The 26,502-nt window shown below is 47.0% G+C and overlaps 5 protein-coding genes and 3 non-coding genes across 8 annotated transcripts; 6 read left to right on the top strand and 2 right to left on the bottom strand.

Annotated features, from left to right (window-relative positions):
• The first annotated feature begins 2,160 nt into the window (after window positions 1–2,160).
• On the top strand, window positions 2,161–3,241 carry LOC128714396 (alpha-tocopherol transfer protein-like). The gene is made up of 2 exons (XM_053809271.1): window positions 2,161–2,880; window positions 2,966–3,241. Exons 1-2 carry the CDS (start codon window positions 2,161–2,163, stop codon window positions 3,239–3,241), a joined length of 996 nt encoding a protein of 331 aa, XP_053665246.1.
• Window positions 3,242–5,136: 1,895 nt separating this feature from the next.
• On the top strand, window positions 5,137–5,209 carry Trnav-uac (transfer RNA valine (anticodon UAC)). The gene has a single exon. It is a non-coding gene; the product is annotated as a tRNA-Val (tRNA).
• A 2,197-nt stretch (window positions 5,210–7,406) lies between these two features.
• On the bottom strand, window positions 7,407–7,479 carry Trnav-uac (transfer RNA valine (anticodon UAC)). The gene has a single exon. It is a non-coding gene; the product is annotated as a tRNA-Val (tRNA).
• A 2,029-nt stretch (window positions 7,480–9,508) lies between these two features.
• Window positions 9,509–16,081, top strand: LOC128713857 (uncharacterized PE-PGRS family protein PE_PGRS54). The gene is given in 9 exon segments (XM_053808728.1): window positions 9,509–9,586; window positions 10,377–10,462; window positions 10,538–10,638; window positions 10,717–10,815; window positions 10,880–12,653; window positions 12,701–14,812; window positions 14,885–15,007; window positions 15,239–15,300; window positions 15,375–16,081. Coding segments are annotated over 9 exon segments (5,142 nt in total).
• Window positions 9,726–9,798, top strand: Trnav-aac (transfer RNA valine (anticodon AAC)). The gene has a single exon. It is a non-coding gene; the product is annotated as a tRNA-Val (tRNA).
• A 1,403-nt stretch (window positions 16,082–17,484) lies between the features above and the next one.
• LOC128711070 (coiled-coil domain-containing protein 102A) lies at window positions 17,485–24,689 on the bottom strand. The gene is made up of 5 exons (XM_053805935.1): window positions 24,591–24,689; window positions 20,737–20,847; window positions 19,219–20,232; window positions 18,879–19,153; window positions 17,485–18,346 (listed from the first exon to the last, which is right to left on the bottom strand). Exons 1-5 carry the CDS (start codon window positions 24,687–24,689, stop codon window positions 17,485–17,487), a joined length of 2,361 nt encoding a protein of 786 aa, XP_053661910.1.
• Window positions 21,639–22,219, top strand: LOC128711072 (lysozyme c-1). The gene is made up of 3 exons (XM_053805936.1): window positions 21,639–21,771; window positions 21,851–22,003; window positions 22,083–22,219. The coding sequence occupies exons 1-3, from the start codon at window positions 21,639–21,641 to the stop codon at window positions 22,217–22,219; spliced, it is 423 nt and encodes a 140-aa protein (XP_053661911.1).
• LOC128711073 (lysozyme c-1-like) lies at window positions 23,591–24,143 on the top strand. The gene is made up of 3 exons (XM_053805937.1): window positions 23,591–23,723; window positions 23,788–23,940; window positions 24,007–24,143. Exons 1-3 carry the CDS (start codon window positions 23,591–23,593, stop codon window positions 24,141–24,143), a joined length of 423 nt encoding a protein of 140 aa, XP_053661912.1.
• Window positions 24,690–26,502: the final 1,813 nt, after the last annotated feature.

The raw sequence follows: 26,502 nt of genomic DNA, 5'->3' as shown, positions 1-26,502 counted from the left end.
CGGTCCAATGGATGCTCCTGTTCGCGTTCACCACCAAACACCAACTGACACCGCCGATCGACACGATCGGTCTGCGAAAGCTTCGGGCCCTGCCCAGGCGCTTCCACCGTGCGTGGTCTCTTCACGGTGGAAAACCCGCACTTTCCCTTTCCACTCCGGTGTCACCTTTTGCGCACCCAGGTATAGCTGGTTCATCGTTCGGTCTTTCTTTCTTTTCGTTCGCGCCCGTCCCTTTTCCACCCATGGCCGGTATCACGTGGGGCAACTGGTTTGAGCCCCGGATGAAGATCGTCTCCACGGGAAGCTCGGCGACAATGTTGGCGGAGTTCATTCGGGAGCAAGGGAGGCCTCGAACTCGCAAGGCATATTAGTCAGACCGGCCGATTTGGCCATATGGTAAGGTTTGAGTCTACGTCAGCTGACCATTGATTAAACCGCTTGACCAACTCTTGCCGGTGGCGTAGCCTTGTGCCGAAATGCAAAACGGTAAAAAAAAACGATTGTATGTCGTCAGTCGATGTCGTTGTATCTCATTCCTGCATTTGGCAATAGGGCCTATTCTAATATTGGGATCACGGCGTAGATGGCGATACGCTCGATCGAGTCCGAGTCCGCCACTGTGTCCAACACAGTTTTTGCACTCACAAGTTCACCCGTGTTTGTTGTCATATTCGCTATCGATCTCCACCAGCCTGTTTGACCTTTGAAGTGGTTCCCTGTCCATGCTACCCCAAGGGGGGGGGGGGGGGGGGGGGGGGCGTGAAAAAAAACAATCTGGTTCCAAAAGGATGCAAAATTCAAGGTCTTGTTTGTCGAGTCCCACGATAAAAGGGTAAACCGGTGTACCTGGGTACCAGCACAGTGTTCCGGTGTTTCGTGTTGACTCGGTGACAAGCTGTGGCTACAACCGAAACCCCAAAATGCTAGTGTAATCTGCTTTCGGATACATTTGCGCCGTAGACAAACGTTCGCTTTTGTTTGACCAGCTGAACGGTGGATCGTTTGGGGCGGAGGAGGTTAATGGATCGGCCAACAGCAAACAGATCACTTGTGCGCTCCATTCTACCCTGTGCCGATAGTAACGGATAGGCAAATTGCTGATGAGCTGCAGGCGCAGGTGAGCGAAATGTGTGAAGGACAGAGTGTCGTAGCGTTCGTCCATAGTCGTCGCGTCCAGAATAGGTCATGGTCTACGCCCAAGCCCTCCTGCAAGTCGATTTCGTTTCCTTTGCGTTGTACTTCACCGTGTCTTTACGCCGGGATAAGGACAGCCCCGGTGTTTGCGGGTTAACAAGCCATCGGTAGGGTTTGACCCTCCATCATGATGAGGCACGCACGCAACCCAACCACATTACGTAACCTCAATTTCAATGACTGCGAAATCGAAACACGCCGACACGGGTAAGGTCGGTTTCTGTAGCGTTATAGCGCTTTTGTGCAACACAATCGGGCTTCTGTTTTCTCTGGATGTAATCTCGGCAGGGAGATGAAGTTCCTGCGGAGTAGCAGAGCTGTCGTGGGTCTGTGGGTCGTTTAATTACTTCTTTTTTATGTTGAGTTCGTCATAGCACAGCCTCCGATCGGCATGAAAAACACACACACACAATTCGCCTGTTGTGTCACATCGGGTATCGTTTTGGATCGTTAGGTTGGGGGTTTTTCGGCAGACCTCGGAACTCAATCACCAGTCGGTTTGGTGATGGCAAGTGTTGGGACAGATGTGTAGCAACAGCCAGACCTTTCTCACGCAATTTCCTTATGTCACTACGTGTGGTTTTGCGCACACACGAGCAACCAACCCGGTAGTATATTATTGACTGAGTTCTAGACGCTTTCTAGAGCAACCCGTTTCCCCTTTGACCAGCGAGCTCCGGAGATACATTACCAACACACGCGCAAAACGAATCATTATCATGCAATTGCAAATGAGCGTGTGAAGCTCGGACAAGCACTAGACAATTAGCGATCGATTACCCGTGGTCTTGAAAAGGGGGGAAAAAGCTCGCTAAAGCTGACAGGACGCGGTGGACGCTGCTGGAAACAGTTTGGATCGAGCATCAGTTCTAACCGCAGGGTCATACGGGTTCTCTCGCCAGCATCAGAATCACGACTTTAGTGTAAATTTGTACGTCAAAAGGTGTCACTTCCTTCTGCTCCGCCATGCATTATGAAGATGAAATGGACAAACACCCGCGGGAGTACGCGCCGTATCGATCCACCCTGGACGAGTGTGATCGGGCGTTAGCCGCGCAAGACCTGCACGAGAACGAGGACACACGCGACTCGTCCATCGCGCAGCTGCGTGAGTTCATCGCCAAACATCCGCAGATCGTACGATGTCGCACGGACGCAGTGTTTCTGCTGCGGTTTCTGCGCTACCGGAAGTTTAACGTTGCCGACGCCTGCGCAACCCTGGAAGGTGGTATGGCGTTTCTGATGCGCATGAGAACGCTGTACGGCGACGAGGTGAACACCTTCCATCCGAATGTGCTGCGGATGCTCGATCTGGACGCGATCGTACCGCTTGGGTTCGAGCGGAAGCGACGCATGGCGATCCTCGTGCGGGTCGGCGCAATGGACCCGAAGGAAACGACTGCGTTGCTGCAGATGAGACTGGGTGCATTGGTGATAAACACGTGTTTGGAGTACGAACGGACGCAGGTGCACGGGACGGTTTGGATAGTGGACTGTTCCGGGATGACGATGGCACACGTCGGTGCGTGGGGGCTGACCGAGGTCAAGATGATGGCAGATTCCATCAACGAGGTCGTGACGATGTTCGTGAAGGAGGTACACATGGTGCAGGTGCCGAGAATCACCTGGATGTTGCTGGACATTCTGCTTCCCCTGCTGAGTCCCAAGATAAGAGATCGCTTCAAGGTACTGCTGCCGGAAGTCTCGGCAGGCTTGTCACCGTGTTCTAACAATTTCCCATTATTTCCGCCTCGTTAATCGGGTGCAATAGTTCCATCGTACACGCGACGAACTACGCAATTCGGTAGACCCATCGATCTTGCCCACCACCTACGGCGGACAGCAAAGTTTGAAACAGGCGACCGATAACTTTCGGCGCATGTTCGAAACGCAAACGAAATGGTTCAAGCTCGAGGAACAGTTCCTGATGGATCTTTCCGTACCGGCGCCGGGTGCGGGTGGTCGAACAGCGCGCAACAACCAGCGGAACGAGTTCCCGGGCGAAGAGTGCATGGTGGGTAGTTTCCGGAAGTTAACCGTCGATTGAAGGGCCCCGTACGTAAGGTGCACCCTGAGGGTCTCTGCAGCCCATTCCGGTTGTGTGGCATTCCGGAGAACCAGATGGTGACCATCTAGCTACCAAAGAGTAAGTCAATTAGCAACCACGACCCGTAGAACGAAACCGTCGGGGTCGGTGTCATAACGGGCGCGATCGGTCAGAGTTCACATCTTAGATAATTACGATCGATAGGTGGCCTGCTGGTGCGCTGTGTTAGGGGGGTCCGCGCTGTCCGAGGTGGGTCTACAGAATCTGTCGATAACTGGTTTTGCCGCTAAGTTCTGGTGCCGTGTTCACAAGGAAGTGGAGAAAAGTGTAGATTGTAAGGTAGTATTTAACAATGCTTTTATTGTTACACTTTTTACACGATAAGAAAGCGAATGCGCACGTTCGCTTACGATGCACGAAGGTTACCGGCGGTTGGTTGTGAGCGTAGTTTTGTAAGCGGTGGTTGTAAAACTTTCTTTCACTGTCAATGTGATACACGCGCAATAAAAAGCAGCATTCCGTTTGTGGGATGGGAATATTCTCCGCAACATTGCATGCCCCGCCTGTCGCACCGGCCGATAAATGGTTGGGTAATTACCGTGTTCGATCTCACGACCGTTCGATATGCATCAATGAGCGGTTGGGCGGTGAAGAAATGCATGCAACATTCTCCTAAACGTTCACCCGCCGCCAGGAATTAGCGTCCGATGCGTACGTCAGCGCGGACACGACGCGCCAACCTTGTGCGCCGATACGCCCGAAACTGACCTTGACTACCCGTTTGTTGAAATCCGCATCTTAACCAGTCGTTTTTGACGAACCGGTGAGATGACTAGCTGCAGGGCATTTCACCATCCTAGATACCATCGTCCTAACCGAACAAAGCGACTTGGGACGACCTTCCGAAACGTAACCGAAACCAAAAACCGAGCGCAAAACTACATATTTCATCGCGTATCATCCGTTTCGATATCAATCATACGTTCTGCTCTGTCTGTACGCTGCTAACGGTCGCTTAACGATACGCAACTCCACTGCTAGTTCTCCTAACGGTGTGGACAACGGTTACCAACAGCATCAGGTTAAATTTCCAGTGTGGCATCATTACTGTGTGTGTGTAAGTGTGTGCGTCTGCGTTTTTTTTTTTGGGCGGACTTTTAATTTATGAACTAGCGAAAGAAAAAAACTAATTTTCCAACCGTCGATTGACTAACCTCCCACCCCTATTTTAAGGAGGGGAGATTTTCGCTTCGGATATAACGTTCGCGGTGGTGTGCCTTTGGCCCTTTTGCCCGCGTGTTGCGTTTTAACTTGATCCACCCGAAGGTCGCATCGCGAGACAGATTGTGAACAGAATGCATTTTTCCAAACCGTTTCTAGGGTTGCGGTGAGGGTGATAATCGAGTTTCGGTCGAGGGTGGCTGGGAAGTCTGCCGAAATCCACCGTCCATGATTAAATCGTGTCATGATTTGTTGAAATGTTTGATTTGTTTTGATGATGTTGATGTGATCTTGCAACGGTTGTGAATGAGCGAAGAAAAAGTAACAATCATTTATCATCTCGAGATGGAATTCGTTGTGACGTAGAAAAGCATTGTTCATAGCATATGTATAAAACATGTTTACTTTTCTCATCTTAATATTTTTGAAAATTAGATAATTCCATTCAATTTATAAGAGAAGAGTCATAATATATCGCAAATCATAAGAGAAGATAACGTGTACACCTACCTTAACGAATGATGCATTTTCCATCGACGGCGGTTTTGCTCGTGTACAATCACCTTCATCTGGCAGTCAAAAGTTCATTTCGGAATGAACACCGCCTTGGTTGGAAATGCGCATGAGCGAGTGTTCGGTTTATCATGAGCGTAGAGCGAGAGGCTTCCGACAGCGGTTCCATAGTGTAGCGGTTATCACGTCTGCTTTACACGCAGAAGGTCTCCAGTTCGATCCTGGATGGAACCAAGAAACTTTTTTGCTTGTTGTTTTTTCCCTCCACGAATATTTTTTCCCCTATTGTCATTCAACACCACCAACCACTAACAATGACAAATGGTGACATGAAGCTGCTTGCTGCTTTAACCATTCTTACCCTGCAGCAGAAAGAAAAACAATTTGTCAGCAACAATAAACGTTTCGTAAATTTGTTCTGTTTGACGAGAGGCGTTTAACATTTCACCTTCATCGTCACATCTTCGATTCTATGCTAATCAGCACCTCCCCGGCAAGCAAAAGAGCCATCATGCGGCGGGTTACATTCACAAAAAAAGGGTTACATTCTGAAGTTACAAGTGGAAAACAGGGAAAACACAGCACTTGCTGCTACATTTTCCCATTCGCTCGCCTGTCGTGTAGCTGGAATGAGATCCGATCTTTTGACACTCAAACGGGCGTTTATGATTGATGCTTGACGCATTGTTTATCTAATTGTTCGCTGTTTTTGCTTTCATCTTCGAATGGCCTCGTGGACGCTATTTGTTAGTAGATCGTGTTTTTTTTTTGTTGTATGAATTTCCGCAGCGTTTCTTGTGCTTTTGTGTTACGCTTGGTAGCTGTTTTGTCAACAAAGCTGAAGACCTTTCGGCATCCGAGAAAAGATAACGCACCGCTAGATGACTAGCGAGTGTCAAGGAAAAGTCACATCAGATTGGAGTTTCGTGCAATGGAATTGATTAAAACTGTTGTATCTCTAATGCCAATATCCGTCGCGATGCGGTTATGAAACGTTTGCAGGCGTCATTTATCAAATGGGAAAACATTGAAAACGGAAACCTGATGCGTTCAGCTTCATTTACCCTGTTTTCCGGGGTCACCACACAGTGGCGGATGGGTTTTAATAGCGTTCGTTCCAATTACTTTTACCGATTAAGCGATTAAGCCGCCTCCATGCGAAACGAGAGCACAACACGGTTTTATTTGTTACGTTTTTACTACGCGCTTGCACTGCACTCGCGAGCGATCGATCGGGTTAGAAATTTAATTAAAAAGAGAGCCTGAAAGCGACGAATTGTGACACACGCGGAGGCGGGAAAAGCCAAACTGCTAGCACCACATTCTGTCACTTAATATCGGGCCGCGATTAATCGCATCATAATCGTGTGCGCCCTTAATTCAATTAATTCATCACACGCTCGTTGCACGCATCGGCCCTTTGGGGCGTATGGGGGTGATGGGTTTGTTACACTTTTCGCCCACTTAAACGTGTTTGTTGTGCGCGTTTCGATGCGTATGCAAGCGTTTAAGTTGATCGTATCAAATGTTTCAACACCCACTCGCAAAAGGGGCGCAACTGGCTAGTAGAGATACGAAAAGCAAACACTCCAAATGGACGCTCTAAATATGGTGATGAAAACTGATCCATTCAATCGAGTTTTAGAACTCTCCATCCCCGGTAAGGACGCTTCGGAAGGGAAGGAAACGCAACGTTCTTACAACAAACGATCGTATAAGCCAGTAGGGCAGGGCAATGGCAGAATACTGACGGACCGGTTTTAATTAGTTCTGATCAATTATTGCATTTAGGGACGGCCCTTCGACGGAACAGATGCCACACCAAGTGGCGAACGCGCGTTGACACGTACAACAGCTTCGTACAGTGGGACGTAAAAGGGTGTGGTATGTTTCAAAATTTGACACTAATTGCGCGATTCAATCAAGACACAACGCCACAAGTTGACGTGGGATATACGATGAAGCCATCGGCCAGCAATGTGGCACTTTCTTTGTACTTGAGAAGAAGCAAGAAAACACTAGAATTCCAGGGGAATGTTTGCTTTTTTTGTGTACAGAACATTTGAAGCATAGAACTCTCCTGCATGCATGCGTCCCATAGTCTTTTACTCAGCCTGAGACCGAGAATAAAGTCCTTCGAATGGAAACGAAGAACCTCAAAAGGATGTTTATTGCCGTAATAGTCGAAATAAGTTCTACTATTGCCCCATACTGCAGCTTATTCGGAAACTTACTTGATTGGAATATTTCGTACTACAGCATAGATGTGTGCCCAGCTCAAAGCCTCTATAAAAACAATAAACAACAACAACATAGATGCGTAAAAAGGCATACGTCAAATATGGTAAAAGTATTGTTATTGTTACTTATTTATGTGGTGGCAGATTTATCGTAAATGGAGAGGGGATAGTGTAGTAGTAAAAAGAAACCTTGGTTCCATCCAGGATCGAACTGGAGACCTTCTGCGTGTAAAGCAGACGTGATAACCGCTACACTATGGAACCGTGCGTGCTGACCTGCTGCTAGCAAACGTACTGCTTTCGTTACACTTCGTCACATGAATGTTTCCGTTAAACAGATCACCGGACCTGTGCGATTCCACAGCACCACCGGACACGGAAGAACAGCGTCTCGCATAATATTAAATTCTTTCCCAAATCTGGTAAAAGAACAAGCGGGGCTGATAGGAATGAACGCGCGGCGGTCATCATCACGATTTAATCGCTTTCGGAAACCACACCGGGGTCAATGTCACACTGTTAAAATAGGTCCCAAACTGTGCGCAATGAGATCACAAACAGCAGCCCGACACACCAGCATCTCATCCATATCCCGTCTGGCGATCGAGCTAAAATGTACATGTCTGCGTATATTATTGATTATTAAACCATTCCTTACTAATTCCATTTGAAACTGTTGTGCTTCAGCGATTTCATTCGCCTCCGTCATGTGTCCCACGGGGACACCAAGAAGTATTCTTCCGCTTCAAAACGCCAAGTACATGTACATCGATGAGCTAATAATGCGCGCGCAAAATGATAACGCACGCGCGTTCGACCACTGTTAAAGGCCGCTATCGCTCACCGTGTACGTGTATTTGTTTCCTTGCATCCGTACGCGTTTGCCGCTTATCAGCGGCTTTAGAGACATGGGCGCGTATTTAGACCACCGGGTTAATGTTAATCGTGGAAAGGCTTGTGATGCTGTCAATTTTGCGTGCCATTAGCAATAATGCCAACCCATTTCAAGATGCTCAACACTGTCTAAAACCAAAGTTGAAACACATCTGTCGCAGATGTGGCTCTTTGCATCTTCAATAGCAGTTGCCATTTTTTATGTGAACTCGATGGTCGGAAGTATTAGAACAACATGGAGATCAAACTGTGTTATTGATATCACAATCTGGCGGGTTTGTTGCACACAGCCCAGCATTATTACAGATGTTGTACTAGAAAATGTGGTGCAACGTCTGTAATACGTTATTATTCCATACGGACGGATTGTTCTGACGGTGTTGTGTCACAGTAAATGGCACTGTAGCTATGCGTTAAGTAACGATCACTTTCGATTTTGATTGTGTCGCACATTGATTCGCTGCTGAGTAATCTACTCGTAGAGAGACTTCCTTCCACACCGGAGAGAAGAAGATATGCCCAGCAAAGACATGAATGTACACAAGAGAGGGAATACGTACTAACGCAATAAAACAAACGCTGCTTTCGGCGAACCAAACGATCAAAGAACGGTTCTGAGAGATGAGCGGGACTATAGAGGTCCGACTTCTGGAGAACTCTGCAGCCTCCGGGTTCGAAATCGTATCCCATGTGCCAATCACTTGCCGTTGGACTGTTCGCCGGAACGGTCGCATCTTGGGCCTGTCGGAGTCTTCTTGATGGTGGTACATCCATCCCGCGCTTCCGGTGGCAGATGGAATCAATCAGCCTTTGGTGATCGGTGGTAGCTGTCTTGTGTCAGACGACGGCAGCATCAGTGTGTGAAGTGTAAAGAGGCAACAGTCACTGGTCGAGACAGCCCCAACTTAACGGCCAATTCTATTGCTGTTCCTTGCTGTGTGCAAGTTATTCCCTTTCGAGAGGAAAACTGAAGTGCTAGAACTTGGTGAGGTTTTGTGTTCTTCTTTTAGGGACCCCATACATCTGCAATAGTTTCGAAAGTGCACCAAACCACCAGTGAACACGCGAAGTGAATACAACACACCTCATTTTACGTGCTGAAAGTGACTGAAAGGTGTGGACCATTCTGTTTCCTCTGTTCCGGGGTGGTTCCAGGATTCAGTAGTGCAATTTGGTGAAATTTTGATTTGTTCTTCTTTCTACAGATCGGTGCTACTGCGTCTCGTTGCGTTACGCAACAGAAAAGTGTTGCCAGCTAGTGCAAGAAGCGGTCATGTTACCAAACACCCGTGACTTTAGTGGAAAACTATAGTGAAAATTAAATCTTGCCCGGATAGAATAAAAACAACATAAAAGGGAATAACATAATTGGACAAACACAAGAAAAAGACGATATCCAATGGAGCGCCCTACCCGCTGGGCGTTAATATTGTTGGCGCTGTGCGCAGCAACGGTACAATCGGCAGTTTTACAATCCGTAAGTGTCTATATTTTTAAAATTCGAAATATTTGATGTGCTGTAAGAGCAATCCCGGTGTAAAATTGGGAACAGTACGTGTGTTTAGGATCATGAAGCAGAGTTCATATAGGCAGTTAGAGCGGCTCTCTTCGCAGCTGTTTCCGTGGTGTAGTGGTTATCACATCCGCCTAACACGCGGAAGGCCCCCGGTTCGATCCCGGGCGGAAACACGAGAACTTTTTTTGCTTGGTGCACTTGATTTTGGTGTTCTATTTCGTCCCTTTTTGTTGTAACAAAATTGGAACGCATGCAAGAAACGACTGAAAAATCCAATAAAATCCCTGGACGGAGGTTTGTTCTACTTTTCCCCAATTTTATGTCCCCTGTGTTAATCTCGTTTGTGGTCTGTACAATTGCGAACGTATTTTTGCTGAATGCTGATGAAGCAAAGCATAAAGTTAAACGCGAAAACAAAAAAAACGATCTGGATTAGACCTACCTCAGAGCAGTGTATGTGTATAGAACCAGCAAAAAATAAGTCGCACCACTGATAACACCACAAATAGATTGATGCTCCACATTGAGGCTGTGGTGTTGAAGGAACAGACACACAATACTTCAAATGGTTCGCGTCAAAAGATTGGTTGATTATTGTAAACGTCTGAAAAAATCCTATTCATTCCGTGTTGAAGGTTATATTAATTACTTCAGCTTATTTCCGAACGATTAACGTAGACAGAATTAGTTGTCTACTGCAGCCCAAACGATGAACTATCACCAAATTTCATATTCTTTACAAATTCTCCAGAAATCCACAGAGCTGATTTTTAACTCGATAGACATAGATAACAGCCCACTCTCCAGAGTGAAACGAAACGGAAACATTCGCGGAAAGTAAGTGAAGCAATCCGTTTCAGTGCGAAAAATGAGGACCGATTTTTAACTAATAGCAAATAACTACTCACACAGTTTCCGAGGCCAGACCCAGTCGCAGTATCTTCACTTCGGTAACAGCCAAGATGGCAAAGCTGAAGCCGAAGCCACACAGCACAGCTCCAGGGCAGTAGTAGGTAAGCGCCAGAACAGTCGGCTCGTAGTCATACTCAGCAACACATGAAACATAACCGATCGTGTCTGTCTTCGTACAGTGGGCTCCAACGGTATGGGACAAGCACAGAGCCAATCGCTTGGCGGAGATTGCAGTACATGCTACGGTTCGGTAGATGGTGGTGGCAGCTACGTTTATGGTATGCGTGGCGTATGTAATCGAACTCCTAATGGGACGTGCTAATTATGTTGTAATTTTCTTAGACAGCAGACCCGATCCTCTAAAAGTGCCTGTGGATAAGCTGCGTTTACCGGATGCGTACGACCCAGGTACTAACGGGCACTCGATGAGACCCGGCTCAGGGGTCGATGGTTACGGTAGGCCAGCAGGTGGTACAGGAGGCAGCTTCGATGCACACGGTAGACCTACTGGAACAGCAGGAGGGCCTGGGTTAGACGCTTATGGTCGACCAGTGGGTGGCTTTGACTCACATGGCAGACCTATTGGAGGAACTGGCACAGGAGGATCAGGTGTTGGAACTCATGGACGTCCTCCACATGGTGGAACAGGGTTTGATGGCCATGGAAGGCTAAGCGGTGGTCCCGGATCCGACGGATCGAGTGTAGATGCCCACGGTAGACCAATAGAAGGTCCAGGAACTGGGGGAACTGGCGTTGATGCTCATGGAAGACCTGTAGGAGGTCCAGGAACTGGGGGAATTGGTGTTGATGCTCATGGAAGACCTGTAGGAGGACCAGGAACTGGAGGAACTGGTGTTGATGCTCATGGAAGACCTGTAGGAGGGCCAGGAACTGGGGGAACAGGTGTTGATGCCCATGGAAGACCTGTTGGAGGCCCAGGAACTGGAGGAACCGGTGTCGATGCTCATGGAAGACCTGTTGGAGGACCAGGAACGGGAGGAACCGGAGTTGATGCTTATGGTAGACCTTTTGGAGGTCCGGGCAGTGCTGGATCGGGGGTTGATGCTTATGGCAGACCTGTTGGAGGGCCTGGTGCTGGTGGACCAGGTGTTGATACTCATGGTAGACCAATCGATGGTCCAGGAACTGGTGGACCAGGTGTTGATGCACATGGGAGACCTGGAACTGGTGGACCAGGTGTTGATGCACATGGAAGACCGCCGGTAGACGGTCCGGGAACTAATGGACGAGTGTCTGCAGGAACAGGAACCGGAGGTGTAGGACCGGATGCAACAGGAAGACCTGGTGCTCGAGGACCAGGCGTTGATGGCCTTGGTAGACCAGTCGAGGGATTTGGAACAGGAAGGAATGGACATGGAAGACCTTCTGTCGACGCTCACGGTAGACCAACTGGGGATGGAGGAACAGTTGGTGGAGGAGTTGATGCTTATGGAAGACCTTTCGGAAGGCCAGGATCTGATGCGCAAGGAAGACCAATCGGTGGATTCGATGCACATGGAAGACCGCTTGGATCGGGTGGATCAAGACATGATAGTCAAGGTCAGCCTGTTGGAGGATCCGGTACGGGACGGCAGCCTGTTGGAGGACCTTATCCTCATCTAGTTGGACCTCCTGTTCCAGGCTCTGGTCCACATGATGTCTACCATTCCGCTCCACACAGTGTCACACTGCCAGGCCAGGATCACACCGTCGTGAACCCTACGGGCGGCCTAACTGTATTAGTTGGTACAGGTCATTCAAAGCAAACTGTGATCGGTTCTGACAGCAGATTAGACGGGCACGGACCAGTGAAAATTATCCCCGGCCCTCCAGACAGCCAAGGACCGCCTAAACAAACAGTGTATGCCCATCCAGGTGGAGTAACAGTGTTGGTAGGAACGGGTGGTGCGCAGCAAACCGTACACCATCTTCCCGTACATGGTGGACACCCAGGAACAGGTCCGCACTCGGTTATCCATTCTGGGACTGTAGGTCAAGCTACTGGGTACTATCCTGGACAGCACCCAGGAACTACCGGTGGCAGTGCACAATATCCAACTGGTACCGGCGGTGTGGGAACTGGCCCAGGAACTGGAGCACAATATCCAGTAGGTAAGTGATTCGTCTTGGGATGCCTTACATTGCTAGGTATATTTAGCTAAGCTGCTCGTTTTTTTAAACAGGAAGCCATCCCGGATCAGTTGGTGGACCGGGAGTTGGGTATTATCCTGGTACAGGTGTAGGATCAGGACAATACCCATCGGGTGGTGGTGTTGGAACTGGGCCAGGATCAACTGGACCACACAATATCCAGGGGCCAGGCACAGGACAATATCCAGGAGTTACAGGAGGTAATGGGCAACAACCTGGCGGAGCAGGTCAATATCCTGGAGGAGCTGGTCCATATCCAGGAAGTACTACAGGTCAGTATCCTGGAGGCGCCGGACAATATCCGGTTGGAGGAGGTACTGGAGCTAGCCAATATCCTGGAGGTGGAGCTAGCCAATACCCTGGAGGTGGAGTAGGCCAATACCCTGGAGGTGGAGTAGGCCAACATCCTGGAGGTGGAGTAGGTCAACATCCTGGAGGTGGAGTAGGCCAACATCCAAGTGGTACTGGAGCTGGTCAACATCCAGGAGGCGCAGGTGTTGGAACTGAAGTGGGTCAATATCCAACCGGTGGTACTGGTGTAGGAACAGGTCACTATCCCGGAGGACATGGAGTTGGGGGAACGGGAGGAACAGGTGCAGGTCAATATCCAGGAGGTGTTGGAACAGGCGCAGGTCAATACCCAGGTGGTACTGGAACAGGCGCAGGTCAATATCCTAGTGGTACCGGGGTAGGAGCAGGTCAATATCCAGGAGGTGTTGGTGGAAGTCCTGGACAATATCCCAACGGAATGGGAACTGGTCAATATCCAGGAGGATCTGCACAATACCCTGGAGGCGCTGGGCAATATCCCTCCGGAAGCACTGGTGTAGGAACGGGACAATATCCGGGAGGTACTGGAGTTGGTAGTGGTCAATACCCTGGTGGAACTGGTTCAGGAACAGGTCAGTATCCTACCGGTACTGGACAATATCCTGGTGGCACTGGAATAGGTACAGGTCAGTATCCTGCTGGTAGTGGACAATATCCTGGCGGCAGTGGAACAGGATCAGGTCAGTATCCCGGTGGATCTGCACAGTATCCTGGAGGAACGAGAGCCGGAACAGGACAACATCCTGGTGGAGTTGGACAATACCCAGGTGGTAATGGTGTAGGTACTGGTCAACATCCTGGTGGCGTTGGAGTAGGAACAGGACAATACCCTGGTGGAACTGGACTTTATCCCGGAGGCGCGGGGATAGGAACAGGACAGTATCCGGGAGGTTCTGGTTCCGGTGTAGGTCAGTATCCTGGTGTTGATGGAACAGGTCAATACTCTGGAGGTACTGGACAGTATCCAGGAGGAGTTGGAAGTGGCGGCTATCCGGGTAGTCAATACCCAGCAGTTGGTGGATCTGGACATTATCCAGGAGGTACAGGCGTTGGTACTCTACCAGGTGGTCAATATCCTGGTGGACAATATCCCACTGATGGAACAGGTGCTGGAGGTGCAAGTTTTTATCCGTCAGGTACAGGAGCCGGCCAACAGCATCCCAGCGGTGGATCTTCTATCGATCAATACCCAACAACTATTGAACAGGGAGCCGGTGGTGGTGGCAGTTTGCCCCCACAATCCATTCAGTTACCAGACGAGGAAGATGATGCATTCTCGCAAGCAGAATCGTCGGTAAAGAACGGAGAAGTTATTGCTTCCGCTCAAGGTCGCAAGAATGGTGGCACCGCCCAAACGCAGGTTTCCGGTACGTACACGGGGACCGGTTCGTTTAGTGCCAGTGCTCAAACAAGCGACAAAGATCGTGCAGCACAGGCACAAGTGTCGGGCGGAAAGGAAGGAGCTATGAGTTCTGCCCAAGGTACAGGCGGAGTTGGCAAATCTCAATCGCTGGTACAGGTTGATTCGAAGACGGGCGGCACATCCGCAACGTCCCAAAGTGGAGGATTAGGACACGAAAGTCAATCAGAGGTGGTTGCCAACGAGAAAGGAGGCTTGGCTGATGCGCAGTCGAGCGGACCGGGACAAACGTCTTCCCAGGCACAGATAGGTTTCCGTCCGCAAGGCGAAGGTACAGTTGATCAACAAAATATCTTCAACGGTGGTGGACAAGCGTCTGCCCAGTCGGGTGCTCACTCAGGCCAAAGCCAATCGCAAATTAGTGGCAATTTCAAGTAAGTGTTGAGAGACACAATGTTATCGTCTGCGCTCGTGAAACTTTGCTAATTGTTTTTACATGGCTAAAGGTTCGGCATTGCATACCACGGGGCAGCACAAGCAGCTTCTGGCACCAAGGAACAGGTCAACACTTATCGAGAGAAAAGCAAACCATTGTTCCAATCGATTGGACTGTTTGGGAAATCTATTGGGTATGGATAAGTTGGTTCACGAAAAACATCAATTGTGTCCGTTTGTAATGGCATGTTCCTAACACACGCACAGTAGTTCTGATACGCAGCACGATCGATTTTAACTGCATGAGACAATTGCACGGTTGAGCAAACATGCTGAAAGGTCATCAAAAAGCACTCAAGTAAAAATGCATGCAAATGCGCGTGATCGGTCTTTGATTTTACTGATATTTGTGTTGTGTTCTTTAGCTCTACGGTCAGGAAGGAAACTGTAGATGGTATGAGGACTCGGACATCGGAGCAAAGTTCGGGTAAGTGAGATTTTTTTTAGATGCGTGGTTTGAGAGAGTTCAGTATGCTTCAACACCATGTTTTTGTTTGCTAGTGAACTTCATCAGCACAACACCTCCTCCCGGTGAAGAGGAAGAGTATGAAGACGTGGACGAAGAGGAGGAAGAGTACGAGGATGAGTACGAAACTACGCCGAAGATTACGCGTAGTGGCGATAAGGTGACAACCGATCCGAAATCCTCCGTCAAAACGACCCCCGTAGCCTATGTTGTCACAGAACCGTCCACTGTGACCGTGCGCACGAATGGAAACGGACGTGTTTTCACCCAGGGTGGACCGACACAAAAGCAAACCGCATTCGTACCGCACGGCGACAACTACCGATTGGTTCAGACCCAAAACGGCCGTTCAACCGTACACGCCGTGACGACTGAGCGAACGCAGCAGACGGTAGTGAATGCCATTAGCACGACGCCAAAGTACACTACGCGCTATCTGTCGACAAAGAAAGATACCCCAACGACGACTACGGCCTCGAATGTGGTCGCGGAAGGACCCGAAGCGGAAACACCAACACAAAAGACCGGCCATCCGGATAGTTACATCTCGGTAACGAAACAGGTAACGGGCATTGACGAGAAGAGCAAGGTACCGGCAATCCCGGGAAAGAATTTCGAGTCGACGTACTACACAAAATCGTCCACTTGTGGTTACTTCACCTTCTCCTGCAACATCGTGCACGGTGAGAACGGCCGAAGTAAAATCTGTCGACCGAAACCACCGGCCAATGGTAAATGTTGAGGGCTCATTGATAGTGCGTACAACATAACGGTTTACATAAGATAGTAGATGAATGCTTTGTTCTAATATGACACTGCCAGTAAATCCCGTAGTAACCGGGGAACAATATTTTAAAGAAGGCACCAAAAGAAAAATCAGACTACTTGGATGCTATCAAACTATAATTACTTACAAACAAAAATAAGTACCAATCAGAGGTAACACAATTCGCAGCACTAATTAATTTTTACTGATTTAAGTGACACTCACATTGAAGGAGACAATAAATAGGATTATTCAACACAAACATCCGGTTTGAGTGTACTTCGTTCAGAAAACTAGTGTTCGGATCTGGGCTCTCCCAATACCGATTGTGAGGTACATATATTAAGGATCTATATTTTTAAGAATATGATAAACTATAATTCTAACACGTCAAATCTGTCACTCTTCACACGATATTTCAACCATTCTAAACGCAATACACAGGATATATGCTATGCTTGTAATAATCTCTGTCCACTTATATCCTACTTCACAGTAGAATTGTAACAAATGTAAGAAGTAAAGAGAAGAAATTTTGATTGCTTTTTTGGTACCAAAAGATGTTAAATTTTTAAACTTTAAAGAGTACGATTTATGCTCTACTGAATGTTTTGCAATACTTATATGTTTCTGGAGACAGTTTCTTATCTTGTTGTACTATAATCTGGAGGGTTCACTATATCCTCATCATGAGATTGAAAAAAAAAAACGATGAAAGAACTGATGAGGAATAATCCTGTGAATGAATAATACTTTTACGTTACTCTACGTAAGTACTGAGTCTATTATCTGAGTATTAGGAGTTACATCGAACCTCGGTCGGTTCGCTTCATCGAATAATGGAGTGTATGCGCGTTTTCACCAACAATCTGCACCGTTCAGAGAGCAATTGAGAATACCAGTAGTAGGGTAGAGGCTCATTTAAAAGCAACTTCCCACGGGTTGAGCTTACGACCCAAAGCACTGGGAGGGACGATGCACGTCCTGTTCCATGTTATTCATGCCTGAGAAATAGATGTATATCGTTGTGTCTGCGATGATTGCAAGTCTGTGCCTCCAATCATTCATTATCGCTATTATCTTCGTTGGCTGAAAGAAGACTGGTGGATCCATGGGAGCTACGGAGTCTGTAGGGAAGGTGAGATAAGAAGGACAATCTCATTAAAAGGATCAGAGATAATGGCATACAATGGAACGAGGAAAGTATTAAATACTTAACATAACCGAAAAAAAAAACTACTAGCATGCACTACCGAATACAATATTAAACTAAATCTACCGAAACACGCACACTCGAAACATCTACAAAATGGCAGTTTCACAATCGCAAACCACACATCCAACGGTTCACCCGTAGGCTGGTACACCAACGGTACATGCTAACGGACGGGTGGATTGCTACTCACTTCATCATCCTCCGATACCTTTAACCCATCCAGATTGACATCGTTCATCTTGCCAATGTTAATCGGTTTGATCGGTTGTCCGACACCTCTCGGCAGGCCCGTATTTGCTCCCGGCGATTGATCATACGCTCCCGGGCTGACATCGAACAGCTGTATGGTTTCGTTAATGTGACTCTGATTCTTTGTCGGTGGCATATCATCGCACCCGGATGCATGTTGTGCTCCGCGCCCATTTCGCATCTCTCCTGGCCCTCCATTTCCGGGGAATACGTTCGGTTCGTAGTATGAAGACCCCGCTGCACCTGACGAAGAGCCGGATGTGTTTCGCTTCGGTATAGCCGAACCTCCGGCAGAGTTGTGCTGTTTCGATGGTACACCATTACCGCCGGATCCTCGTGATTTGTGTCCACCGGCACTGCTAGCGGCCGCTGCAGCACGCGTGATGTTATCAAACTTTTGCTTGGCACGTTCGAATTCGTACTTGTTATTGTTGAGCGATGGTGGTGACGGAGCATCATGATCGATGTAGCTTGGTTTGGCATCGTAGTACGACCCGGACGAGAGCGGTATGTATGATGGAGGTTGTGGATTGACGCTGGACGTCAGTGAAGCTGGTTGCTCACGCACTGGCAAACCGGACATTTTGGATGGCCCACCACCAGCACTACGATCTACGCGATCGCTACGATCGGTAAACGGACGTGAAGCAGAATTGTCAAACAATTGCTTCAGATCGTTTATATTTGGTTTGTAGCTCACATTAGCAGTGTAATTTGATCGGTTTGTTGCTTTATAGTTGCTGGCATCGTGATGTTGCTGCTGCTTGGGACTACCACTGGTGTAGATGTGGCGTACGTTTCGATTGCGATGGTTAGTAGCGTACACGAGCAGGGTTAGTAAGGTAACGCAAGATCGTTAATACGAAAAAGCGACACGAGTGCGAAGGAACACCAGCGCAGATGTTGAGGAGTACCAGCAAAATGGATGCATATGGGGACAATTTTTTCAGTACACCAGCACCCGACCAATGTATGAGAAAACAGAAGGGAAAAGAAAGAAACGAACAGGTGTACAGAAAATAGGTGGAAAGAAACGAAATTTTATGGTATCATTAATAGGAGTCGAATGGGGGAATAGGTTAGCAAAAATTAGTGTTACTGCTGCTAGCGTGTTAAGGCCAAACTAGGATCATAAACATAAACCCAAGTACAAACCAATCTGTCATAATGGGTTAAAGGGGGTGTGTTTGTCTAAATGTCTAAGCGTTGTGCCAGAGTTCACTAATGCAGTGCAGAAAAGGATTCGAAAAACGTTACGGGCCATGGGCCTCGGAGTCAGCAATCCTTGACGCAGTTGCTGTATCTTACCTCGTTTGTAGATGCTGTATCTGCACCTGCAAACCTTCAGTCTGGCCGCTTAGCTCTTCGTTTGTGCGCTGCAACCGGCGCACGTGATTGCAGGCCGCATCAAGCTCGTCCTCGGCCGAGGCCAACTCATGCTTTAGCTCTTCCACACGTGAACGCAGCCGTTTCACCTCCGTTTCGTACTGTTCCGCTCGTCGAACAGCGTGTCCCAGCTCGGTGTTGGCCTCAGAGAGCATCTTTTTCATCTTACTGTGCGAATGACGAATGTCACTGAGCTCCTGGAGGGGTGTAAAAAAGGATCCGTTTAAATTCCAACACTCTTCCGGAACATGCCAAGCCTTACCTTATTCTTATCGAGCAATTCCTGCTGCAGCGAGCGAAGCTCAACGTCACTGTTAACAAGCGGGCGTCCCTTTCGTTCGAGGCGCTCCTGCAAGTCTTGACATTCGGCGCGCAGCTTTTTGGTTTCCCGCTCCATGTTGAGCTTTTCCGTTTCGAGCCGTTCCCGTTTGCCCCATTCGGCCGCATTTTCTGCCTGCAGTCGTTCCAACTCCGTGCGCAACTCGCACAATCGTCGCTCGAGCGTTTCCCTGGCCGCGATCTCTTCCTGTAGCGAGTTGTGCGTGATTCGCATCTCCACACGGTGCTGCTCCTGCAGCGTCAATAGCTCACGTACCGCATCCTGTTTGGCCGCCCGCAACTCTTCACACTTGTCGCGCAGTTCCTGCATATCCTGGCGTGCCTTTTCCAGACTACGGTGCACGGTGTTTTTCTCCTCCCGCTCGATCTGAATCGTTTTCTGTGCATCGTCCAGGCGGAGTTGCAGCATGGTAATTTTCTGCAACAGATAGTCCTCGTCGTAATCGTCCTTAGAGAGTTGCTGTATGAGGCGACGCTCTTCGGCCATCTGTTCACTCTTGTCCTTAAACTCTACGGAATGTTTCGGCATGGCGCCACCCTGCAGGATGTACTCTTCGATGTCGAGATCAGCGTTCGCATTGGCGGCCAGAAGCCCGGCACCGGAACCATCATCCGGTAGGTTTGGTAGCTTCGTCACCAAACCATCCTCACTGTTGACGTTTTTCAACCCGTCGGAAGATATGTCCGGTGAGCAATTGTTATCGCCTCGCCCATCGCGATCGGGTTCGTCTGCTGCATCCAGAGATGCTTTGTTGAAACGGCCGGCATGCTTCATCATGAGCGTATGCACTTTTTCCATCTCCTTCTTGAGTTGTGTGATTTGCATTTCCAGTTCGCATTTTTCCCGCTTGTACGAGTTCGATTCTTTGATGGCCGCCTCTAGATTGCTGCGCAGTTGTTTCGCCTCATCACGGGCTTTGTTCCGCTCGGTGCGTACCTGAAAGTGTATAAAAGAGTAATTTTAATGGTGCGCTCTAAATGTTTATTTATTTCTGGATTTTTATGCACCGCCACCAGCGACAAAACACGTGAAGTATCTTTTTCCAGCTCTTCGAGCATTTCCGCAAAGCACGATTGCATTGTGTGTGCACCACAAGAAGCACTACGTTGCCACAAGCTAAAGTGTGTCTTCACTAAGACCAAGAATTGCATGGAAAGACTCTTTCGCGAGCAGCTACTTCACATAAGCTTCACTTTTACACTAACGTTCCCTTGTTTTCGTGGCGATTCTACATTCCGATAGCAATGTTCCGTATGCAAATAGCGTAACGAGCATGCCAAACAGCACAGTATTCCGTTAACAAGGAAAAGTCGCGGAATTCAAGGGAAGAATATTGATTTAATATTTTCCCATCCTTCCTTCCTTAGTGTAGCGATGACACCCGCAAGGTAGAACGTCGTAGCTAAGCAAGCTCGGTCAGTGAACGACGACAAGACCTACCTTACTCCATTTTTCGCGCCAGTTTGCCGTACAGTCGGACCACCATTTCATCGTCTTTTCCATCTGCGCAGCTCTTGCGCGAGCTTCTTCCAGTTCGCGCTGGCGTTGGGACTGTAAATAGTAGTAGAAATACATTACATTTTTAATATTTTTTTATTAAGTTAAAACTGTTTTGCTTAACGAGACCTTTTACAACAAACTATTTTACTCGAGATGGACCATTTTATCTTATATTGCGGTCTTGAAGCGAAGAGGAAGTAGACAGACTACAAGACATAACTCAATGTATGTACGAAACAAAATGACACAAACCCCATTCTTCTAAAAATCCCCGAACGAAACCGTCAAGAAAATCCCCGAGCTCGGCCGTGAGATAGTAGCCGTTCTTCGGGTTCTTGCACTGAGGATCCATCGTTCATCCGTTCATCTTCCAGCTGTTTTTCTGTGTGTACACAGTGGGACTAATGCTGTACAAAGAAATAAGACGAGGAATACTCGCTCAGAATTTTAAAATCGCAGTAGAAAATTATTCATTTTATTAATTAATATGTTTTTTTACCGAACTAGAATTTCTCAATTCAAACGCACGCCAAATTATTGGCTTTCTTGATGAAAATGTTTTTGTTTCGAACCGTTTCGCTACTTTGTCACGCAAAATACTCATCACAACATACACAACAAATTGAGATAAGGCAACCTGACTTCGACTCATTATCAATTACAATGAAGTTAAAACAGAATGCAGCTCATTAGCAAAACAGAATTATGTCCACAGACGTAGCTCATAGTGGCAGATGTTTGCATACCGAACTGCTATATAATGCTTCGAGTCCAAACGGGAACCATTCGCAGTTCAAGTTTTTCTGTTGCGCAGATAACGTACAACGATAACAAGTTCCAGGATGAAAGTGTACGCCACCGTTTTGCTTGCCCTCGCTGTGAGTTGTGCCTTGATCGAGGCTAAAACGTTTACCAAATGTGACCTAGCTAAGGCTTTGGCAAATAATGGCATTGCGAAGACATCGCTACCGGATTGTAAGTAAAAAGTTCTCGATCAGGGAAACGTTAGGAAGCTTAACTATTGTACACGAACTTTCTATTTTCTCTACCGTAGGGATCTGTCTCGTACAGAACGAGAGTGCATTCAGGACATCGGCGACGAATAAGAACAAAAATGGGTCCACAGATTACGGTATATTCCAGATAAACAATAAGTTTTGGTGTGATTCGAGCTACGGGGCGAATGACTGCAAGATATCGTGCGACAGTAAGTTCCCTTGGTTTTGACCCTTGTTTTGTCGCTTGATTTTATTTACTCTTTCCGGTATATCATTACTTTCTCCTAGGTCTCCTAAACGATGATATCACGGATGACATCAAGTGCGCCAAATTGATTTTCAAGCGTCACGGATTCAACGCTTGGTACGGATGGAAGAATCACTGCAAAGGCAAGACGCTGCCCAATGTTAATTCGTGCTTTTAAGAAGGCAGAATAGTCATTTTGATATTTGCACGCAATGTTTTAATTAAAATAAAATACTTCAAAAGAATAAACACAAATTAAAAAAAACATTCGATGGCAAAAATTCTCGTTTTAAATCAATACCACCAATTTGTCATGAACGTTAGATGAGACCTTAAGGTGTCTTAAGTGTGTCCTTAAGGATAAAGGAACTTTAATAAATCATAGAAATTATTGCACTATCAAGTCAAATTGATAAGGAACAAACTTCTCTGAACTAGAACAGACTTTGACATTTAATAAGCCTGAATTTGGATGGTATTTGCTCAGCTTTTGAGAACAGGTTGTTTCCCGTTAGTCTTGTTCTAGAAGTAATAAACAAGACACGTAAGATCAATAGTACGACTTCTTGCAAAGTTTGCAACACTTCACGGAAACAGAAAGGCATACAAATGTGTTCTGGTTTCGAAACAGGAAAATATTTACCGAAATGCTACAGAAGTACCACATATTCTCAGCCAGTGTGCAAATATGCTGTGGTAGCAAAACAGAACGCACGTGGTTGTCTGTTGTTACAGTTTGGGGAAGATAAAACCAGACTAATTTAAGCGTTTAAGCGAACGGAGAAAACAAAAAACAGGTCACAATGAACATTCAAGGACTTCTACATCAATCACAGCATTATTGTTTTCAATGTGGATGAGGTAGTTAGCAAACAAAAGTAGGATGTGGATCCGTTTACTTTTACTAATATACTTGAATACGGAGCGGAGGTAAGCAAAGGAATTGGAAAGAAGGTCGATGTTTTGGATGGCTTGCAGGAGGATACTCCAGGCCGACGACAATCTGGGACACAAAGCGAATTTATGTTCTAAAGTATCCACTTGGGATACTTTAGCGGATGATCCTCGATTCATCTTGGAAAATAGCATCCGTTTGCCAACAAGCAATGAATAATACTAGGCAAATGTAGCCTATGTATAGTTGCTAGCTCTCATGAGTATAAAGGTAAATGATCGTAGAAAGATAGGGGGGCCTACAAAACAATGATACCGTCTGCGAGTTGACCATGTAGCAAAAATTAAATTTTGCACGGAAAATCCGAATATGCAGGGAAATTCCCAGTGCATTAGTGAATGGTTTGTTTTGTTATTATTATTATTAAAGCCTATTGCCGATCATTTCAAACAAACCACAAGCAAACTATCGGAGCTCACTATCAATGCAACTAAAGTATTACAAACGAAATATGATTATGTTGCGAGGAAGGGATGATTATGTCCCATTAGCGATCGTATGGCGTTAAGAGGTTCAATAAGTATAAAAACTTGCCCACCAAAAGAAAGTGCATCAGTGCAGTTCTTATTGCAGTTCTTCAACGGACGTTTGAAAATGAAGTTAGTTTTCGCTGTCGTCCTCGTACTCGTGGTAAGCAATACCATCGTGGAGGCAAAAACGTACAAGAAATGTGAGCTTGTAAAGGCATTACACAACAACGGCATTCCTAGAGGGTTATTACCGGATTGTAAGTAAAGAGTTTTGTGTCCAACTCATTACCTTTTTATGTAATTGTTTACTCTCCATACAAGGGGTTTGCCTTGTGCAGCACGAAAGTTCCTTCAGTACCACAGCGACACATAAAAACGTCGACGGTTCCACTGATTACGGAATATTTCAGATCAATAACCGATACTGGTGTGATTCGAATTATGGAGCCAACGAGTGCAATATACCGTGCAAGAGTAAGTGTGAGCTACCAGCATCAATCGGGATGGCAGTCATATTGATTTTGTTTTCCATCTTTGAAGGTCTTCTGAATGATGATATTACGAATGACATTAAGTGCGCCAAGCTGATTTACAACCGCCACGGATTCGACGCTTGGTACGGGTGGAAGGACCACTGCGATGGCAAACCGTTGCCCGATGTCAGTTCATGTTTCTAGCGTAGTAGCTGCGCATCATCCGTCAGCCGGTTGCAAAAACATGTGGTCCCAATGACCGCTCATCACATTGTGCTGTTTTCATAACGGATACCCCACGCAAACAATAACATTTTGCGCGATTGACAAGAATCACCTTCGTGTGTATATAATGTTGTTGCCACGAAAGAAACGCAACTGTAACGAACGTGTTGGGTTTTTGAGGGACGCAGTTTAGTTGAAGCTCGCTTCGAGACGTTGCATCCGGCGTCGAGTCGTTTTTTTCCCAAAACTCAACAAATGTTGGATTGGCTGGTAGAAATTCTTCAGCTGTACTGTGCAACGTCCATAAACAACTCCCCTGCCGAATCATTAGCCGTGGTTGATCAACCTTCCAGCGTCCCGTTTTCGGTGCGTAAAAGATCGAAAGCAAAAGGTAAGTTTTGGGGAATAACTGATGCGTTCACTTACCTCCCTGGCCTCCCACTCGGTGTCAACAAACTTTGCCGACATGCTGCTAACCTCGACATTTCCACTGGGAGGATGTCGTCTTGGGGCACTCTGCGACATTTGCAACCGCGTATTTTATTGGCACGTTCGTTCGGAGAATGTGTGTTGCAGCGTAATTGCTGCTCTAGTTTTCCAGACAACCGTTGCACCAAGAGTACCGTTGAGTGTTGCGGTGTTTTGCCGAATTAACACCACCAGTTCCTATGCTGTATGTCGCTGTTGAAAGCGTTCGCTCAATTTTCACACCGATAACACGTAAGCAAACCTGTCTTTCAACACAGCATCGCGCTTGTTTACTTGTGCGCACGTTTCCACGTAATATCGAAGTTTTTCTAGAGAAAATAGGCACAATTTCGCTTCGAAAAACATCACAATCGATACGAGCGATCTGCCATTTTTGTCTGAAAAAGCACTTGACGGAAGGTGTCTGCAGGCAAAGGAAAACAAAAAATTTGTACCGGATTATGACGTTGGGTTCGGTACTGCAAAAGTTGAACGATTACGATAAACAAAGGGCGATGTATCTGTTCGTAGTTGAAACGTGCGGTTTTCAAGATGCTGTTCGAGGTGGAACGAGGGCGTTTTGTACAGTTTTGAGTTTTTTAGGTAATTTTTCGTAGTTTCTTCACCTGATTCTTCACCTCTCTGTTAAATTCATTTCACAAGAAATGATTGTATGTTTTGGTCTTCAATTTTGGGGATAAGAAGTGGTGAATTATGGTGAACCGAACATGATGTTGCACGAAATGTATTCCCTACATTAGGTAAAAAATAGGTGTTTGATTGTTTTAACTACACGTGAAAAACGCATACGCCCCCGAAGAAATAGAAAGCAACAGAAAATAAGTTTTTTTTAAGAATGTTGGAATGGCGGTACAAACAATTTCTACATCTTCCTAGCGTGGTGAAAATGTATGCATTGTCAAATGATTTCCAAGATGGGGTCCGCTCAAAATGCTATGTGCGAGCCTTTGCCACGATGCACGAAGACAAAGTAGACCAAAAACGAAACTTCACGCACTCTCAAACGTCAGACCGATTTGGAAGAGAAAGGACGTGTAGCAAAGCGCTACGTTCGTGCGAAGCAGGAGATATGATGTAAGCAAACGTGGAATTTAGTGAAGAATATCGTCTCACCCACCTAGCAAGGAAGACGCACTAATCACAAGTGAGGTGGAAAATTGGAAAATCGTTACCATCGTCCTTGTGAAACGTTGAGAAAATGGTGCCTTTTGGGACAGAAGAAACGCAAAGGTGAACGAGCGCGCGCGCGCGTGTGTGTGTGTGTGTTGAGTGTGAGTACGAGAGCATTGTTGGGTAGTGTTGGTGAGGTGGCGCTCGCAAGCGTGGCTGTGTGTGGGCTTTTCAGCGTATGTTTTCATTTTGGTCGGCCTCAGGCAGGTTGTGGGAATCTTGATCTCTCTTCAACGTCGTAACTCCCAGTATAGCCAGCCTGCATCGAAACAATTTGGAACGGTGGGAAGTTAAAAGGAACACGTCGTCATCCTTGCAAACGCAGCCAGGAAAAAGCCCAACTGGGGAAGAAGCAACCTGCAGCTGGAACAGCCTCGTTAACCTTCCACGTTTTGTTATTACTGCACAAGCGATTGCAGATAGAACACATTGCATAGGCAACATTGCTATATCTCGTTGCCCAGCAACACGCCCCGGCTTCAAGGAAAAGCTCTCCAATTACAGCAAAGCTTCGGATTCCGGCGTACAAAACGACAACGAACACCGAGCGGCGAGTTCCTTTCGGAAAAGGCCGTCATTTTCCTTCCAGCATTTCGCACTGCTAGCTGAAGTGTTGCTCGAAGGCGTAGTAAAGGACGGCATCATCGAGCGCGTGTGTATGCGTGTGAGGGTGGAAAAC

The sequence above is a fragment of the Anopheles marshallii genome, chromosome 3 (assembly GCF_943734725.1).
Source record: "Anopheles marshallii chromosome 3, idAnoMarsDA_429_01, whole genome shotgun sequence".
NCBI lineage: Eukaryota > Metazoa > Arthropoda > Insecta > Diptera > Culicidae > Anopheles > Anopheles marshallii.
The sequence above is the reverse complement of the archived record's forward strand: the minus strand, read 5'-3'. Positions and strand labels throughout refer to the sequence as shown.

What these genes read in the sequence shown, in the direction of transcription:
- LOC128711070 (XM_053805935.1), bottom strand. Translation starts at nt 24,689, where the DNA reads ATGTCGCAGAGTGCCCCAAGACGACATCCTCCCAGTGGAAATGTCGAG. An exon ending in GGCGCGAAAAATGGAGTAAG is followed by an intron (nt 20,233 to 20,736) that starts GTAGGTCTTGTC and finishes ATACACTTTCAG; the next exon opens with GTACGCACCGAGCGGAACAA. An exon ending in ATACAGCATCTACAAACGAG is followed by an intron (nt 18,347 to 18,878) that starts GTAAGATACAGC and finishes CATCTACACCAG; the next exon opens with TGGTAGTCCCAAGCAGCAGC.
- LOC128714396 (XM_053809271.1), top strand. Translation starts at nt 2,161, where the DNA reads ATGCATTATGAAGATGAAATGGACAAACACCCGCGGGAGTACGCGCCG. An exon ending in AGATAAGAGATCGCTTCAAG is followed by an intron (nt 2,881 to 2,965) that starts GTACTGCTGCCG and finishes CGGGTGCAATAG; the next exon opens with TTCCATCGTACACGCGACGA.
- LOC128711073 (XM_053805937.1), top strand. Translation starts at nt 23,591, where the DNA reads ATGAAGTTAGTTTTCGCTGTCGTCCTCGTACTCGTGGTAAGCAATACC. An exon ending in TAGAGGGTTATTACCGGATT is followed by an intron (nt 23,724 to 23,787) that starts GTAAGTAAAGAG and finishes TCTCCATACAAG; the next exon opens with GGGTTTGCCTTGTGCAGCAC. An exon ending in GTGCAATATACCGTGCAAGA is followed by an intron (nt 23,941 to 24,006) that starts GTAAGTGTGAGC and finishes CCATCTTTGAAG; the next exon opens with GTCTTCTGAATGATGATATT.
- LOC128711072 (XM_053805936.1), top strand. Translation starts at nt 21,639, where the DNA reads ATGAAAGTGTACGCCACCGTTTTGCTTGCCCTCGCTGTGAGTTGTGCC. An exon ending in GAAGACATCGCTACCGGATT is followed by an intron (nt 21,772 to 21,850) that starts GTAAGTAAAAAG and finishes TCTCTACCGTAG; the next exon opens with GGATCTGTCTCGTACAGAAC. An exon ending in CTGCAAGATATCGTGCGACA is followed by an intron (nt 22,004 to 22,082) that starts GTAAGTTCCCTT and finishes ACTTTCTCCTAG; the next exon opens with GTCTCCTAAACGATGATATC.